Here is a 19,040-nt window from a genome sequence, read left to right on the forward strand (position 1 = left end):
TCAAAGTCTCTTATAAGTTTCTTAAGGTTCCTTTACCATCAGCTTGGGCTTCAGACGTGAATTTAACCTCGTGTTGTATACTGTCCCACAATGAACTTGACTGCAGGTGCACCACAAACAGGGAACATTGGTTCTGACAAGAAACGTACAATATAAACAATGACGTAGAACATATGTGCTGACAACATTTTAGTAAATTATATATTATTTTTTCCTCTTACACATCAGATTTAATACATCAACTCTACTCTTACATCAAATTTATGTATTTATTAACTTATTTATTCCATGGAAATTCCTCACTTTTATGAATTATTTATCAGTGTATCATGAACACACGATTTATGTAACAGCAGTTACCCTTATGTTTCCATGGTACATTACATACCTTAGCTAACTTTGGCAACAGGCTGCCCAGTATCTGAGTTTTTCGACATAATTGTTTAAAACATAGGGGCTAAAATACATCAAAAGGTGCAAAAGTATTCCTCAAAACTGCCACCACAAATCTCAGATCTCTGATTACCAGTATTAAGTTGTTTGTATAACAATGTATGCAAGATGCAGTTATTTCTCAGCTAAGATGAAATGAAATTTTAAGTACTGTAGTCAATGATCTATCATGTCTTAAGCGATTAGTTAATGAGGAGTGATGAGTTGAAGAACATATATAGATGACTGTAGTGTACATGAGACGGTTATGTGTGTAATGCTCACACTGTACTGTACACTTTGTAACTTTGTTTTGAAACAATACATACATCTCTGTTTAGCTTACATAACCTTAAACTACCTGCCAGTGCCAGTTAGGACACTGCCTGGCTGCTGTCCATTGGTCTTTTTTCAGTTAAAATATAACAACAACAACAAAAAAATACCTTCTAACTTTATACCACACACATGCAAACTTGATGTGTTGCCTTTCTTTGAAACAGCTACACTAACACATGCATTTAGTCACTGCACTCAAATCAAACTCACCTAAATCGTCACTAGAAAAGATTTTTTGCAGAAAATATTGGAATGGAAATCACCTGTCACCTGTGTGCAATCGAGGTGTGACAAGTGTGAATGTAAGTTAAATAAAGCAAATCATCCATACAACAAACCATCTGATAGAGGTCTCCAGAGTTTTTCATACAAAACAGTACCGTTTGTCACTATTCGTTACCAGACACAAACAGTGTAACAACAGGCAAATAAACTCATGGATACATCTACCTACAACCCCCATACTCCTTTTCAAGAAATTAAATTCAGATAACAGCTTCCCATTTTATGTTGTCACCTTGAGAATTTCTGTAGATTTGATGCTGGGAGGCATGCAGCTTGTTGATTAGAACAGTACAAAAACTGAATGCTAATGTTCAGTGATATTATTCAGTTTCAATCAGGAGGGAGGTGCAGTCGCTCACAATCTCACTCGCACTGTCTTCGCCTCTGTTTTCTGCATACCTAAAGGTTTCTGCCTAAACTCACAATGTAATATTTGTTTCTATTTTTGCTTCTTGTGTGAATCGGAGTTGAAACTTCTTTTTACATCATTCTTGCTTTGTCCCATTCCCACCACCTTTCTTGGCTGAAAACCTTGGGTAGCATACGATTTGTCAGTGACAAGGAAAAGTAACACTATTTTTATCCTGATTGCTGTTGTATTTTGATTACATCCAAGAAGTGTTGTCATAAGGCAATAGCATATTGCTTTTGTTATGCTGTGCACCGCTATCACACACAGAAACTTGTTCCTTCATGTTTTTTTTGAGTACTGGTTTAACAAGCATTATAATCTGGATGTGGGAAGACCAAAGGGAGTCTTTGGTTTGTGTAAAAGAATACTTTGTTTTCTGCATTTTTCTTCTGCAGTTCTCACACAGGCTTAGTATCCTAAGCCAGAATTCATTACAACCTCCTAACAATTAACCTGCCTGAAGTGTTCAGGTAGAAGCCTAATGAATATAATGTAAATGTGTTGAACAGTTTTCATTATTTTGTTTTCTGGAAGCTGGATATTAGACTTAAAAAATGCTCAATTACTGTAGCTAAGCATTCAATTAAATAAACAAAAGTAAATAAACATGGTGTTGAAATCACTGTGGAAATAGTACTCTTCCTTCTTCTGCATCTTCAACAAAACTATTACAAAAATGCCATTACTTGCTGATATTTTGACCAGCACTAATGTAGAGCAGGAATTACTTCATTAATTTGATCGTCTTTGTAGATGGCGTTGCCTTTTTCAAATGGCGGTTCCCTCTCTTGATGGAAAGAAATGTGCCCTTTTAGAAGAAAATAAATCTATATAATATGTTAGTCCTAAGATTTCGATATTACTCCTTTAATCCCAGGCAGCACTGCTTGAAATCCATCAAAGGCACCTTCTTTATAAGATGTGTTGAAAATCAACTTTCACATAAAGAACAGCAGGAAAATTCGATCCTGCTATAGCTTATTTGATGCAGCGCTGTGACCTTGCCGAACCTCCTTTGGAGAGGCACAACTCACAAATGCCACTTGCTTCATACAAGTATAACTTCCATAAGAATCTAATTCTGTCCCCTGGCACCAAAACTCCTTACTCTGCATTATGATTTTTCTTTTTTTGCCATTTTTCTTTCTTCTCTCAGAAGATCAATGCCAGTATACCAAGGCCTTTAACAAGTATTATTAGTGTTTTTATAGTTTTGTGCTGGAGGAACTCTATACATGTCCAAATTAGATTTTTGAAAATATTATTATTATTGTTATTGTCATTATTACATCACTTTGAGAGTCAGCCTTATGTGAGACTTTCCAAGGACAATATCAAGAGTTTTATTGTGTGTATATATACAGTGAGAAAACAGATTAACTAAAGCTACCTGCTCAGCAAAAATCGGATAAACAATTACAGATTGCTTTATGACTTTCTCGTTCATCATTTCTTATATATTTTGTTGAGGAAAATAACAAGCACGCTCACTTTCTCTTAGCGTTTTATGGTAGCCTAATTATTTTACTTCACAGATGAAGATTATTTTGATAAAGTTGCAACAGTTATTCAACTATTAAGCTTTTTGTCAGCTATTTTAATAACCAATTAATCGTTTTGAGTAATCTTTCCACACAAAACATCAGCAAAAAAAAATTCATCCGACAGTAAGCTGAATATCTTTGGGCTGTGGACTAAACAAGACATCTGAGGACATCATCTTGGGGTTTGGGAAACGGTGATCAACATTTTTCACCATTTTCTGACATTTTATCAATCAAACAGCTAATCACTAATGAAAATAATGGCTCCATACATACCTACATGTCAACTTAAAAGTGCATGCAATATGTAATTGTGGTAGTGAAATTCTAAATATACAATAATAATAAAGTTTTGGACCCCATTATACTATAATATGTCCAGGCACAGTTATATTTCAGTTACAATATTCTGTTTGGTACATTGGTCATAGTTATCTCCAAACATGTTTAACATCCTTATCAGTGATCTTTGTTTTTATTATGCGTTTATGTGAAGAAGGGTATCATCCTCAAAAGTTCAGCATAAGTCAAGCTATACTATGTATACATATATAAATAACTATAGCTTTTACTGTGTCTTGAGTGTGCTCTCCATTTGACATCTCCCTCTGTATATAATATTGCTTTCAGTTTTTTTCTTGTCAGGCATGTAATCCTGTGTTTCCTGCTGCTGTCGTTCTCCTCAGCACAAAGCACTGAACTCTACATGTGTTTTTCTGTTTTAAAGATTTCCACAGTGGTTGATGAGTATGAAAGTCTTGTTGTCAGCTGTCAGTCTTACACTGTTGTGATATTGATTTTAATGGTTGTTGTTCCAGTTGGGTGCAGAGCTTCGGCCACGAGGGTCTCGGACTGCTGCTGGACATTTTGGAAAGGTTGCTGTTCAAGAAACAGTAAGTTTATGCATTCACTCATGTTTATTCCTGTGCAGACTCTTATTGATCTCACTAGAATTATGTGTTTATTCATACAGTCAATACTAACAAATAACACATAGACATAGAAATTTGGTAATTTTCAACTTTTTTACCCATTTGAACAGAATATTCTAATTTCCATGTTTACTAATAACAAAAAATGTATTTATTTTTTTTTCACTGATAAAATTAATAGAATCTTTTAGTGTTCAAATTATTTTCAGGGTTTGTACGGGTGCTGGAAATCTTTGGAAATAATCATTTTGAGTATGTGTATATAAATGTGTAATTTACCACAACTGTAAGATGCTGGAAATGCTTGAAACAGCATGAAAAGAGCTTAGCATTTTCCCCACATTTTTTCCCGATTGGCTTTTACACACTTTTCTTCATCTGTATATGCAAATGTAAATTTTAAATCACACAATCTAGTTTCTGTTCTTCATGCTGTATATTAGAGATTATGTGGTCCTCATTGCTCTCTTCTGTACCTAGGCAAGAGAAGATTGACAAAAAGAACCAACATAAAGTTGTCCAGTGTCTCAAAGCCTTCATGAACAACAAGGTAATCACAACAGAGTTTTTGAGTAAACACATTTGATTGTTTCTTTATTTTGTTTGTACATCAAGTGGCCTATTTCAGCTAATTTTAAATTTGTTTTATTGTTATGTACAGAGTGTTTTTCAGTCAAAAACTCAGTAAAAAATGATCTGATTAATCGTTTATAGTTTTGTTATTATTTCCTATTAGTTTTAGTGTCATTGGGAACAGCCCACATTAACTTTATTTGGGAGTGCTTATGATATGATGAACTTCTGATTAAAGGGGCACGTGTAGTGGTGGGTCTACTACCACAAAGGGCTTCCAAAATCAGAATCATGCTATTCCTACATTAATGTTATACAGAAATACATCCTAGAGTTAAGGAAAGGTTGTCCTTTTACCTCTTGGGGAAAAAAAAAACTATCTGAAATAACTTCCCGTATTTAGAGTTCCAGTCTGATCTCCAAGGGTAGTTTTAATCCCATCAACATCTGGTGTTTTCATGCAATTAGCAAATAAGGCACCTGGGATTTCAATCATAAAGGGCACATGACCAGTGGAGGAGATGAGCAGCATCACAACAATGCTGAGCCAATTGAAGGGAGGTTCACTAATGTCCTGATGCAATCTGGGTGACCCTGTTTGATACATGTACAGTTCCTGGCCTGCACAAAGTCGAGAGTTCGTACTCAGGAACTACTAAAATGAGTGTAAATTAGGGAAAGAGATGCCATCAAGAGAGTGAGCAACAGAAACAAATTCATTTGCTGATTATTTTAATGTGGTAAAGTACTACAGCACAAATTAATAACTATAAATCTCAGAATAGGGTGTTTCTATTGCTTTGTTATGTGTGAATACTGAGTTTAAAACAAAATGGTAATTTTCAAAATGTTGGTCTTGTTGCATAATCTATTTATGTTGCCTCTTTTGCATTTGAAATGCAACAGCATAATGCAAAATAGACTTTTAGTTACAGATTAGCTTCTCAGTTGAGTTCCGGGGACTCCTTTGCTCTTGGGACTATTTGGTCTAAAAAGCCATAGCACAGTTTGAGTTGTAGACATGAAGGACTGTTTGTGTCCCTTGAACACAAAGTAAGTGTTACAGTGAACAAATCACTCATAGAAGCAAAATAAACAAAATGGTGTTTTCTAAAGACATAAAAAGTAGGGCAGAGCAATTAAACAAAAGTGTACCGAAAATGACATGCAGATCTCACTGCCCTAATTTAAGTAATGCCAGGAAGTCTGGTAACTGGATTTTCTTCAGACAAACTGTCATGTGTAGTCTTCCTCTTAATGTACCTGAAAGTACAATGAATCACCGTCAGTCAGTGTGGAACTTTCCACAGACTTTCATAACTCATTTTATTATTTAATTAAAGGTTTAGCAATTTGTAAGAAATAGAATTTAGCAAAACTAAATAAGAGTATGACCATATTAATTCCACTTAAGGTCAATAGACAGCAATATTGCACTTGTGCATAAAACTATGTTCTGTTGAATTATCGTTTTTTCACAATGCTTCAGCTTTTCCTCCTTGTGTGCTGTTAGTCTACAGTAGCTATAGAGAAAAAAAAATCTTGCCACATGGAGCTAAAACCCAGCGGAGACAGATATACAGCCGCTCTGGCACAAAGTGTGCTGTAAGGTCTCATGTAATCCTGCGTCTCAACAGGCGCCAGACGCCAGCATTTACCCGTAGGCCTCTCTGTCAGCCCAGACCTTTCCCTGGCTAGAGAGGCATCTTGGGATGGGATGTACCCACAATGCCAAGAAGACAGGTGTTCTCTGCCAGCTGTCAGTGCAGCATTTTTTTTTTCTTCTGCCTTCCTGTGTCAAATCACACAGTTGCATATTTTCTATTGTCTGTTACCAATGACATGATAATGTAACACTAAAAATTACCACTATGTCCCTTTGAATATGTTAAATGTATCTAGAAAACGTATTTCACCAATATAGATTTGACTACATATTTATCGTAAAAGCATAAAGTACAACTGCATACCTCATAGTTTTTTTTTAAAGTTAATTTTCATTACTTTCTTAGTACCCACTGACAATTCTGGTCAGTATTTTCACTGTTTATCTATTCTGTACACTGAATATGCCAATAGTGGTGTTGGGGATGTAGAAGATTTGCCAGGTTTTCCAAATTTTACAGACAACCGCTTGTTGAATTAAAAAAAAAAAAAAAAAAAAAAAGCTGGATATGTGTGTTTTAAACTGTGATGAATAGACATCTGCTGCTGCTTGAGCATTGTCAATTATATCCTTAGGAGCCACAGCAGAGGACCGATGGTTCACGTGTCTTTTATTTCTGGAAATTCAGCAATCTTAGATTTTCTCAGGACAAAAGCGCTTGAGTACTTTTGATGACTGTGCTTTTGCCATGAAGTATGTTTTGTGAAGGCATCAATTGTACGAACAGTTAAAGCTAAAGATAGGAGAATATTTCTTCGAAAGTAAACATACAATTTAGCTATTTTCACCTAACTATTCAGATACAAGGACAAGATCTGAACAGCACATAACTTAGTTTTGCTGAGTGTCTCTTCAAATGTATAAAAAACACATTGAGCAGACAAACAGAATCATTCGAGTGCTCAGTAATGCTTCATGTTCCTACCAAATGCTTTTCTTTTTTTTTTGAATGGTTCAGATCACAACAAAAGCTAGAAGAAACATCATCTTTGTGATGCCTTTCTTGGTAAAATAAATGTCCCTTTCATTTCTCAACAAAGACTGAACTCATTTTAATGTATTATTTGTACTGGACATTTTATTTTCTAAAAAACTACAGTCTTTGATGGATTGATTCTCTGCACATATTAACCACAAACAGTAGGTTAAACTGAATTGTCATCGTTCAGCAGTAATCACAGCACTACACGTTGCTCAAATTGTTCATTTTAAAATTCTGTTATTACGCTAATATTGTATGCTATATATGTATGTGTAAATATAAAATGTCCTTGCAACATAGTTTTCTCACCTTTGTACACAACATATGGTAAATCAATTAAATAACTACATTGTCATGAAATTCTTTTTTTTTCACTTGTGTTCTTAATAGGACTTGGTTTTACTGTCTCACATGACACTGTATTCTTGTTCTTGCAAATGGGCTGAATTACAGCTTATCTGGGTTTGTGTTTGCTGCAGTATGGCTTGGATCGAATCCTGGGGGAGGAGAAAAGTCTTGCGCTACTGGCAAGAGCCATTGATCCCACCCAGTCTGCCATGATGACTGACGTGGTAAAGCTGCTGTCAGCCATCTGCATTGTGGGCGAAGAGAACACGTATGTTAAGGCTTCATTCATTCTGTCTGCATATCTATTTGTTACTGATTTTTTAATGCTGAAAAATATTTTTCACTTCACAAAATTAAAACCCTGCCTGAGCTTGCAGCTATGCTTTAAAAATGATGATTCCAGTGATAAGTACTCTTTTACTGTCCATTATTTACTGTCAGTTATGACAAGGGCATTGGAAAGCTTATAATGTTAAAAGGTAAAATGTAAAACAACCTAATGGCTGAACTGCCACAATGTCTGTGTGAGCTGAGTTCGAGCCTGTGATTCAGACTTTTGTGAATGCCAATGTCACTCTTAAAAGAGCACATGACAATACTGTCTGGTGCAGCTAAAGTTTTAGTCTTGATTTGGTAAAGATACAGAAAACATTGTCAGGAAGAACAGGTTGAGAGATCTTAAGTGACAGTAGTTTGAAGCTAGATATTAGGGGTCATTTAAAAAAAAAAACAATACAGTATGCATTTTCAACTGCATTATATGTGCAGTTCAATAGTTTTTATCTACAATTTGAAATTAATTATTGAATTAATCACACATTTCAAATTGACATCACAATCCTACTCAAGTCTCAAGTCTTAAGCCCTCACTGTGTTTGCAGTGACGGTGATGAAATCCCCAGGAAAAGCCCATCCACTTGGGTCAAATTGACAAGAGCAGAGCCATGGATACAGTGGAACAGGAGAGAGCTCATGGTCAAAATCCCTTTAAATGGACGCATTTCTTCATTTTTTCCGATTGTTCGCTCATGCATTTCATGTTCTCATTTAGTCTGGAAAAGGTCCTTGAAGCCATCACCACAGCAGGGGAATGGCGAGCCATTGAGAGGTTCAGTCCCATCGTGCAGGGACTGCGAGATCGCTCAGTTCAATTACAAGTAAGTGCAAAGTACATGTACAGACACCGACACCTTGTTATTTCCCTGAGATTTCCCTGAAACGAAATATGCAAGGCCTGTAGAAAGTTGGCCATTTTAACATATCACAACCACACTGTGCTCAGTGTTTCTCTCTTTGTTTCTTTTTCTTATAAAGTCTTTTGTCAAGAATTTTTCAGTTATAATCTTGTTTAAAGTCAAAACTGGGTGTTAAGTATTGTCAACATTGAAAGCACCTATATATATATTGCTTGTATTTGTTGTATTATTGTATTATTCAGTGTCTAGTGATCATTAAGTTGGATGCATTAATGTTAAGTGCATTTTAGGGAAAAACAAAACTGAAGTAACAAAGCAGTTTAGAACCTAATCTAATTTGACCTTTTATAGTAAGAACATTATCATTGTGTAAGGGTGTTAGATGCTCTGTTAAGATAAATATCTTCCATAATGGGGGTTTGTAATAACCTTTTATTGATAATACTGTTGGCATCTGAGGCACCAGAACGTCTACTAATTAGCTGTAAAACAAGCTATATTGAATTATTTCATTATGCAGCAAAAGACAATAACAGCTACAAGGGAAAAAAAACCATGACAAGTAAACACGAATAAAAGTAATAATAAAACCACAGATTTCTCTAATCTATAAGAAGTTGTCCCATTCTCATCCACTTTATTGTCTGATATGTTTTTACCTGTCCATGCACATTGCCCATTTCATCATCTTATGCGCTCCGTTTTTCAGATAATCCCTTTCTTTGTGGACATAATCTTTCAGATGTCTCATCTCCCTGCTGATACGTACACTTGAGATATTACATATGGGCTGCTTGAAACAGAGACAGCATCGGTTTGTGTCACAGTAATGTAATTCGTGATTAAAGTATGTTGCCTGCATTTTTAATTGGTAGCTGAGGGCTGTGAAGAGAGTGATCATTCATCCAATAACTACCTCACACACTCACACACGATGAGCATAAAACTCTATCATGTACAACCGTTTGCTCCTTTGGTTGTTTCGTATTGCGTATGCAATGACCATTGCTAAACTTAATTGAAAGATGATATCTTTTTTTGCCCCCTGTAATATTATCTGTAGCGTTTGCATTCAGTTTTCTGAAACTACCTTTGACAGGTGCAAAACTGTAGCAAAGCAATAGTTGGGGAAAGACGCAGCCCTTTGTATATTATGACGATTTAGTTGTTTTTATTGATGCTTTTTTATTATTTCCCACTTCCAAATACCCAGCACATTTTCCTTTTAACCTCATGCATTATTAAAGCACAGATACTGTTATCTAAACCATTGCAATGTGTGGCCAAAGGCTTTCTGTCTTCCTTGACGACATTTATACACCGTCTCCCCTGGCAGCCTTTGGCTTAGGGAAAGTGTGCATTTAGACAATAGGTGTAAATAGACACATGGGGGGGCCAAAATCAAAGATGCTTAAATTTTCCTTTTAAGTGTCTTCACATAATTGTAATTGACCTAATGCCTGCACTGAATACAAAGCTGAGGCTGATGTAGATGGTTAAATATAGATACATAAATTATTAAAATGTATGACGAGCTGGAATAGAATTACAGATTCCAAATACTAACATAGCATCTACAATATATTGTTGTAATGTAATGTTTAACTCCTGAAAAATGATGTAAAGCATTGCAGTGATCCTTCTTGCCCCCCCCCTTGTTATTATGTATCTCCAGGAAGTTTCAACTCTCTGCATATTGATTTTACTTAGAATTAGTTTGTTTATACTTAAACCAAAGGATATGTTCAAGGTAGGAAAACATTCAAATAATTATTATGATATGTTATATTAACTACTTGTATTATAATTAGGGCTAACACAAACTATCACACTTTCCTCAGATTTGAAGTCATCATTTATGTAAATACTTTGCTATCCATTCAATTATGAATCTAATGAGAGAGGTATGAAGCTACGCATGAAACAATAATCAGACACACAATTAACTGCAATAAAATACCAAATTATTAGTGTTAAATGATTTCAGTGTGTGCATGGTTACTTTTTGAACATTTTCAGCACCTTTTATTAACACTTAAATAATGATAACTGAAAAATTTGGTCACTGTAATTGTGATACAAAATCTTCATACCATTTCATCTCTAGATGAAACTATTATATAATAAATAAACCATGGTAAAATTAGTAATACTGTTTCAATTTTGAATTGCCATTAAAACCACCTTTAATTACAGTGGTTAAAAAAAACTCACGGTAAATACTGTCGGCATCAACCAAGGTTAACAACAGTCTCCCAGACACAGACGCAGCAGGTTTGTTTTGCATCAGTGAAAAGACTGACATTACAAAGGACATAATGCCATTTTAAACCATTGAGAGGTTTGCAGTATAATATTCTGTGAAATGATTTCAGTCTATCAGTAATTTTTGAACATTTTCACCACATTTTAACAAAACCGTGATAATACTGATAACTTTTGTCACTATAATCATGACATGAAATTTTAATTCCGTTTTATCTCAGCGCCTGATTTATGTGTGATTTATGTGTGTTAGTTTCGCCACTAAACACCAAATAGTTGCTATATTTCTCGCTCTTTATCAGTATTTTGTGTCTTTTTTGGTACAGCCCAAAGCATTCAAACACCGATTTGAACATTGATAATTGCATTATTAAAATAGTTGTTTGAAAATAGGTAATTGTTAAGTGTTAAGACAAAAACAAGAGTGTGCTATTGAATTGACAATGGGCCTTAAAACATCTGAATATTCGTCCTGGGCTCTAGAATTGCCATACCCTCTTTTCACACATGAGTGGATTGCTTTCTTGATCAATAATTGATTTTTCTGTCCGTGTTTGTCCGGCAAGTTGAAGAGTCACAGGATGCAGCGATCCCTGTGCAGTAAACCAGACTCAGAAGGGAGTGAAAAACAGCTTCCAAAAGAGCGAGTTTGCCCTTAAATTGACTGTTAGTTAGTTTTGTGTGTATGGGTCTGCAGTTGTTGCATTAATATTAAAATCAGCCCCCCTAGTTGGTGACTGGAGAAAATAGACATGCATTAGTTATGGTCCTCTGCTTCCAAGGGACATAACTCATTTAGAATGCATGCCGGCATGCTTTTCATCAACTTCTGGAAGAAGAAGTCCGTCTTCTCTTTCTCTGGTTCTCACTCTTCTCTCTCCATCTCTCTCCTCCACTCTCTGTTCTGTGAACCCTTCCTGTTGCAGGTAGCATGTATGCAGCTCATCAATGCACTAGTAACATCTCCTGATGAGCTGGACTTCAGGCTGCACATCAGAAATGAATTTATGCGCTGTGGCCTGAAAGAGATAATGCCGGTAAGCACAACATAACCACACACATGCACACACACACATAGACACATCATACAAACTCACACTCACCTTGTATTAATATTTAAATGAGTTGTCCACTTCAGTGAAATATTGTAGATTTGCTCCAGCAAATAATTTATGAAACACAGAGGAGAGTTTGCACGTCCTCTGCCTGCGCCAGCACCCAGAAACCAATAAAGTTTCTAGTGCCTGGGCTAATAATCTTCCTGCTGGCTTTTATACCATCTACCTAACATGTTTATCCGTTGTAAACAATGTTGCTGGAGCTGCCAAGAAAACAAATAAATTAAAGCGAGGAGCTGGTCCCCTCACCTGTTTATCATGATGAGTAATAGCGTTTAGAATGGGCTCCTTGTCTCTACCTGAGCTTGACGCTTCCCTTTTGGTACTGATGTCGCAGAGGCTCTTGAGCCATTCTCTCTGATTTATTTTGCTTAATTCTTTATCTCTTTAAATCTGTTTTACCCTTTGTTCTTTTTCTACCTTAATCTATCTGTAGCAACTGACAACCATCAGGAATGAGGCCCTTGACATTCAGCTAAGGGTATTTGAGGAGCACAAAGAGGAGGACATGATAGAGTTCTCTCATAGGCTGGAAGACATCAAGAGCGAGTTGGAATATCCTTTTTATTAAACTGACAGACTCTGAATCCTACCTTAGAGTGACATGCTTCTGTTTCTTATAAATGTTGCTAATATACATTTGAAACATTCGTGGCATTGAGGTCAGTTTTTCCTACACTTGATTGTTTTTTTAAAAAAAAATCATAAGCTTTTACTTTATTAATACAAAACACAGTCTTTCAGTTTATGTATGGGTCCTTGACTCTCTGCACTGATGCGGGGGATGTGTTCAGTATTGTGCAGAGCATGGTGAAGGACAGCAGTGCAGAGCCCTATTTCCTCTCTATACTGCAGCACCTGATGCTTATACGCAATGACTACTTGGTCAGGTAAAAATCAGCACCACACACGCACACACACACACAGAACGTTAATTATGTTAAGTGTAATGAAGCAAACCATTTTCTTGTTTTCCTCTTTTATTTGATTCATTATGCTCTCCCCTCATTTACCCGCAGCGTCTCCCTGAATGTCTGGGACTTTTCTGTGATTCTGCTCAACTCTATTCATTAGCTCTATTGCTGTCTTTATAGACAAGTGTCAGAAGTGTAGAGTAATATAACTGACGGTTTTTGTGTGATAATAATGATGACTGTCATATAATATTTTAATCTCATATCTTAGACAAAAGTACACACAAGCAAAGGTCTAAAGCACCTTTTGAACACCGCTAATGATGTACACTGCTGAAGAGCTTATGTTATGTGGAGGTCTCACGCCTTCTGCCTTAAACCCTCTCAATGACATTGGTTAACAAAGAGAATGCTCTCTCTTTCATCTTCAAGCCATCTACAGCAACCATGGCTCCAGAGTATTTCTCATCTCCTATTAATGGTACTTTTCAAAGGCTTATTTTATGTTGGTTCACTCACAGCTGGGTGTGAGTTAAACCTTGGCTTGATCAAAAGATGGAGCTCTAATCTGAAGAATATGAAATGCAACACCTGCAGTTTTTCTCCCACCCAAAAACAACACCTGAAGTGTGTGGCTCTCTCCTCTGGCTCTGTGTGATTAATTTTCCTCCATCTGAAATTATTATGACATTTTAACATTTGTGTTTTTATGGATACCGACTCTGGCGCCACGTATTTTGTAAATATTAATAACTGCATAAGAATATTTGCTGTACACCCAGACAACCCCCACCAACCCCTGTGTTCATTTCTCACTGACCACGGCATGTCTAGACTGCACAATATTCTTTATTTATCTTCTTGTTGAACTCCATAGATTTGCAGTACCAGTTATACATTATATAATTTCTGCTTTATTCAGCAATAATTCAATATTATAATTTATTTTCTGTCATTGGACTGTATTGCAGAACCAATTAGTCAATTGACCATTTGCCAAACCCTCCACTGAAACCAAGTAATAGCTGTGCAATAATAGCTTAGCAACTGTAACTAGGCACAGCAGGCCTGGCAGGCCTTTAACGCTTTGGATTTTGCCCCACGTTTAGGGAGTGTGAATTGGGCTCCATTAAGAGTGATACGACATATATAAAGAGTTGCTAAAGTGGTGCCTTTATATGCATTTCCAAAATCAAAAACTGTAATAAATTAACTAAAGTGCATTTGTCTGCTCCAACTTGCTAATGTTAGCATGTCTGGCTAACCTGCTTTGGGTTCTTTTGCATGAAATCAAGGACCCATTGTTTCAGAAATTGATTCTCAATACCTAATTCGACACCAAAAAAAGGAAAAACAACAAAGAAAAAAAAAACAAGAACAAAATTCAGCCATCGTTGCTTTTCTTTGCCACCTGAAATAAAAACTCTCCTGAGCATTTAGGACAAAAGACTGGGGTAATATTTACTAAGCCTGCCTCAAACTGTCAGAGGAGCATGTTACCAAGTCTGTGAAATAATAGTAATAGTAGTAAAAGTGATTTCTGCTCAGATACTAAGCCTGGTGCTTTTTTCTGTCTTCATTAATATACATTATTTGTAAACTAGCTGATTGCATCTAATATCTAATGTTAGCAAATAGCAAGATAACTAGCTGGCTAATCTACATCAATCAGTAGCTTGCTAGTTAGCTAGCATTTTGCTATTATTAGCTAAATTTAGATGACTAAATCTGGCTTTTGCATGTCCCTCAGCAACATTTTAACCATTTTCAAAATTTGGTTGTCACTTGTCAGTAAAGACAAGTTTAGCATGTAGCATATCTAAGTACAGGAAGGGAGACAGCTGACAGAAGTTCTGACAGAACAAAAAGGGTCAGGAAGGGTCATTTCCTCCATCTGTCATACAAGCATACAAGATTTTTTCCTTATAGACATGCAAGGGCTCTCAAGGCCAAATCACAAGAACACGGACAGCCATGTACACACTGTATATATGAATTATTATTAGCAATGTGATAGTTGAGCTCACTCAAAATGTGTGGATTATTGACATAGATGATTGCATATTTTCCCTGCATTCTCATACCATATAGCGTAGCTCAACAGTCTGTTTTTTGTTAGCGTGTAGTTTTTTGTTTTTTTTTATCATTTGCTTACCTCAGGTTTTCCTCAGGCTGTTCTGCACTCTTGATATCATTAATTTTCACCGTTGGCACATATCACATCATATCTTTTTGTGATCATATTAATGCGCTGCATATCTCACGACTGACTGGTATAGTAATCTTTATTTATTTATTTATTGGTATCCTTGATGTCAAGAATATATAATCCCCTGTTACACGGGGGTCCCAAAGTCACAGAGTAATGAAAGGAACAGCAGGAGCTTGACTGGCAACATGCCTTATTCCATTTGAGTGTTAATATTTATATCTTCATTCAAACAACGATTCCACTGTGCAGCTCATCATCAAAATCATAGACATGGTATTCATTATGTCAGATCCTGTCTCATTATTGTTTTAGGAAGAGGTGATAGGCAGTGTCCCAGATTTATCACTGTTTATGAGTCTCAAAGTATTAGTTAATGATTTTGTGTAGAAGGGATTTAGACTCTCAGCGGTATTGTTGTGAGATAATGAGCAGATCAAATGGACACTTTCTCTTTAACTTGCATTAGCACTGTGGCTCCCATCCTTGCATGTCATCAGTTGTTATATTATAATATCTCATTTTTCCTATTGTGGCATACACTTGGTTATTCTGTGATCATTGTATTCAGCAGAGCCATTTGAAACAATTTAACTGCAATTACTCTGCAACTGCTAACAGGCGGGTGTGTATTCCCTATTGTTCAGTATCATCAAAATAGTTCTTACATTAAAGTTTAAGCAGTGTATGAATGGGTATTTTTAAGTTTTGATAGTTGTAAAGAAAACAAAAGACTCTAGACTTGAGTAACATTAGCATGTGCCTCATGTTGGTCATATTCAAGTCCTGACAATGAGGAGTTTTTTATTTAGCATCAATTAAAGTTTACATCAGTTTACATAAACCATTAACTCAGAGGTAAAAAATGATTTGATTTGCCATATTTTTATGGAATACATTCCATTTATCTGTTACTTAGAATAGTTTCTGCCCCTCTACTGTCCTTTGTTTAGCCCATCATACCTATTTTGTTAAATGTCTCTTTTTTTAACATTTCCCTTACCTATTATTGCTGTGTCCACCCATTTTCTTTTAAATAGCTGGAGGTGTTGTGGGAGTTGGGTTGTTGGAAAAAGATGGGTAAGAATTGTGAATCAACGTGATTCTCATGTCAACAGCATTACAGGGATAGTTTGGATTTTCAAGCGGGGTTGTATGAGGCACTTATTGATAATCTGTGTATTATAGTAGATGCTGGTCAGCATGACCTCCTTTAGCAGAAGCAGGGAGAGGCACTAGCACGAAAGCTACACAATGTACTGCTGTGGACAGGGTCAGCAACAAGAGGTATTTTAACCATTTAAAAAACAGTCCACCTAAAAAAATATTTTCAGTTGAAATGTGTGCTATATTTAGAATTCTATATTTAGCTATATATTATGCAATGACCTTGACTGAAAGACAGGCCTAAAAAAAAAAATTAAAAATTGTTGGGATATGCCATATGTCCTGTTGACAGTTCAGTACCTCTCACGCCTTAATATGATAGGATAACTGCTCTTGCATAAACACCAACAAACAACAGATAAAATGTATGAAATGAAAGAGAACTCTGTGTATGTTTGCCACTCTGTCTTTTTCTCACTGTCTTTCTCCCTGACTTTCTTCATCCCGAATCTCAGGCCCCAGTACTTTAAAATCATTGAGGAGTGTGTGTCTCAAATAGTGCTCCACCGAAGTGGCACTGACCCAGACTTCAGTTACCGCAAGCGCCTAGATGTGGACTTCAGCCACCTCTTAGGCAAGTCACACACTTTTGGCAGCTTATTTACATTATAGATGTTCAATAAAATGTTACTGATTTCCATTCTGTTCTTTTGTTTTTCAGAGGTGTGTGTGGATAAAGCTCGAATTGATGAGTATGAACAAAGAGCCTCAGAACTGGCACAGAAGGCGAGTATTGACAAAAAAGCAACTCGGATTTTCATCCCACTACATATTCACTACACTACCCGGCCAAAACAAAACCCACTAAGGCATGCTGGTTTGTTCTATAAAATAGCATCTATTCAGATAATAAAACATTAACAGTATGGAGTTAACATAACACGGACGATTCCCCGGGGGCTTGTGTTATAAAAATCACAACGCCAGATCATAGCAGTAACTTCAGAGCCAAACATACTGTAAATGAGCAGTCAAATGACATGAATTTAAAATGCTCCCTGAGTCTTTTCCAAAAACAGAAAAAAATGCGTCTTTTTAAAATGAGCTTAGGCTATAGACCGGATGTGACATCTTGGTATAAAATAATAATTCGACTGATTTCTTTCCTTGATTGTGATATGGAATTTGAGCAATGTAAGGCAAACATTTTTGTACTGCAAGGTAAAGAGTTAATAATTATGCAGGTGCCCTAGATTTTTCAGTGTAAGAACAATGATGTAGAAAAAAATGTTCTCTTCCATTATCACTGTAGATGATTGATAAAATGTGAAATGTGTGAGGTCAAATGGATTTGGCTGTTGTCATTAATTGACGCTGGAGTAGCAGCAGGTTGTGGAGCCTGATTAGAAGGATGGGTGCGCTGATTGGCGTGTGTATGCTACTTAAAGGGCTTTTATTAATGAATGGGTTTATGACACACGGTTAAAATTCAATCAGTAAATGAAGGTAATCAAGGTAAAATGAATGTTGATTATATACGATAATTACACCATTAGGCTTAAACAATTTTAACAAATACTGCTTATGTTAATTCAAAGATGCATTAATTCAATATCAATGTGTGCTCGTTTGATTAATTTGGATATGTGTTTCTCATTTTAGTTTGATGAAGAGTTTCTAAGCAGACAGGAGGCACAGACTCAGCTGGTTAAGTGTGATGAAAAAATAGCTGAACTCCAAGCAGAGCTACAGGCCTTCAGGTCCCAGGTATGTGACCTGTACATTTTTGCTTTTAATGTCAATTTGTAAATTGTGTTAAAGGAGAAATATGTAATATATTTACTGTACTAAATCATGAAATGACCGTGATGGGTCATAAGAGTTTAAACATGCTTGTTGTTGAAAGCTGACATACCGGCTTCTTCGACAGCAAAAACACAGCTGGGTTATCCTTGTTTGAAATTTCAATTCCAGTCTGAAGTGGCTGTTTTTGTTTGCCTGCTTCACGTTCATTAGAGCTAAAATTAATGCTAGATGACTGTCTCTTTATGAGTCGTAAGAAATTAATAATAATCCTTTAGAAGGAGTAGATGTTCATAACGTTTAAATTGAGCAGTCACTGAACTCTAGCTCCAGAAAGTGTATTTTCAGAGCAGTGGTTATGTGGTTTCATCATAATGAGCTTAGCTTTACATTGACAGACAATTAACAGTTATAACAGCTGATCAACTTACAGTGTAGGACTGATCTTCACTTGTCCTCAAAATATCATGTTGTACTTGTCCCTGCAGCCAAACTCCATGAATTTTAAGGCTGGTGAGGAACACCTCAATCCAACTATGGATTGTGTATTTAATACAACATTTCATATACTGTTTATGGCACCAGTTCAGTATTTGGACTGCAGTACTCATTTTTGGACACTAGGGTCTTAAGATTTTTTTCAGGAATGTGAGAAAACACTGTCTTTGGTTACTCAGCAAACTCCCTCAATCTAGCATAGAACGATTCCACTTTCTTTTTTTTCTTACTTTCCACTACGAGATGTTCCTTTTATTTTTGGGATGGGGGTGTGTGGATGTGGTGGTGGGTTTTTATCCACTGGAGCCTACAGTTTGGTCTGACATGAAGGCTGCTCCACTGGCTAGCTGACACTAAGTCTAATGAGAACACTGACCAGTCCTCCATGTTGGCCATTTTGGATTCTCTGATCTTTAT

The 19,040-nt window shown here is 36.2% G+C and overlaps 1 protein-coding gene across 4 annotated transcripts in view; it reads left to right on the forward strand.

Annotated features, from left to right (window-relative positions):
- Positions 1-19,040, forward strand: part of LOC146332762 (protein diaphanous homolog 3-like) — a 225,916-nt gene that overhangs the window by 38,718 nt on the left and 168,158 nt on the right. For all 4 annotated transcript variants that reach the window (XM_084715020.1, XM_084715038.1, XM_084715028.1 and 1 more), the window contains 10 exons: positions 3,831-3,905; positions 4,425-4,494; positions 7,645-7,781; positions 8,565-8,670; positions 11,901-12,011; positions 12,529-12,647; positions 12,866-12,982; positions 16,838-16,956; positions 17,044-17,108; positions 17,985-18,089. In XM_084715020.1, the coding sequence (XP_084571146.1) occupies positions 3,831-3,905; positions 4,425-4,494; positions 7,645-7,781; positions 8,565-8,670; positions 11,901-12,011; positions 12,529-12,647; positions 12,866-12,982; positions 16,838-16,956; positions 17,044-17,108; positions 17,985-18,089 (1,024 nt within the window). The remainder of the gene's footprint in view (positions 1-3,830; positions 3,906-4,424; positions 4,495-7,644; positions 7,782-8,564; positions 8,671-11,900; positions 12,012-12,528; positions 12,648-12,865; positions 12,983-16,837; positions 16,957-17,043; positions 17,109-17,984; positions 18,090-19,040) is intronic.

This window comes from Lutjanus erythropterus, chromosome 1 (genome assembly GCF_056507025.1).
Source record: "Lutjanus erythropterus isolate fLutEry1 chromosome 1, fLutEry1.hap2, whole genome shotgun sequence".
Lineage (NCBI taxonomy): Eukaryota > Metazoa > Chordata > Actinopteri > Lutjaniformes > Lutjanidae > Lutjanus > Lutjanus erythropterus.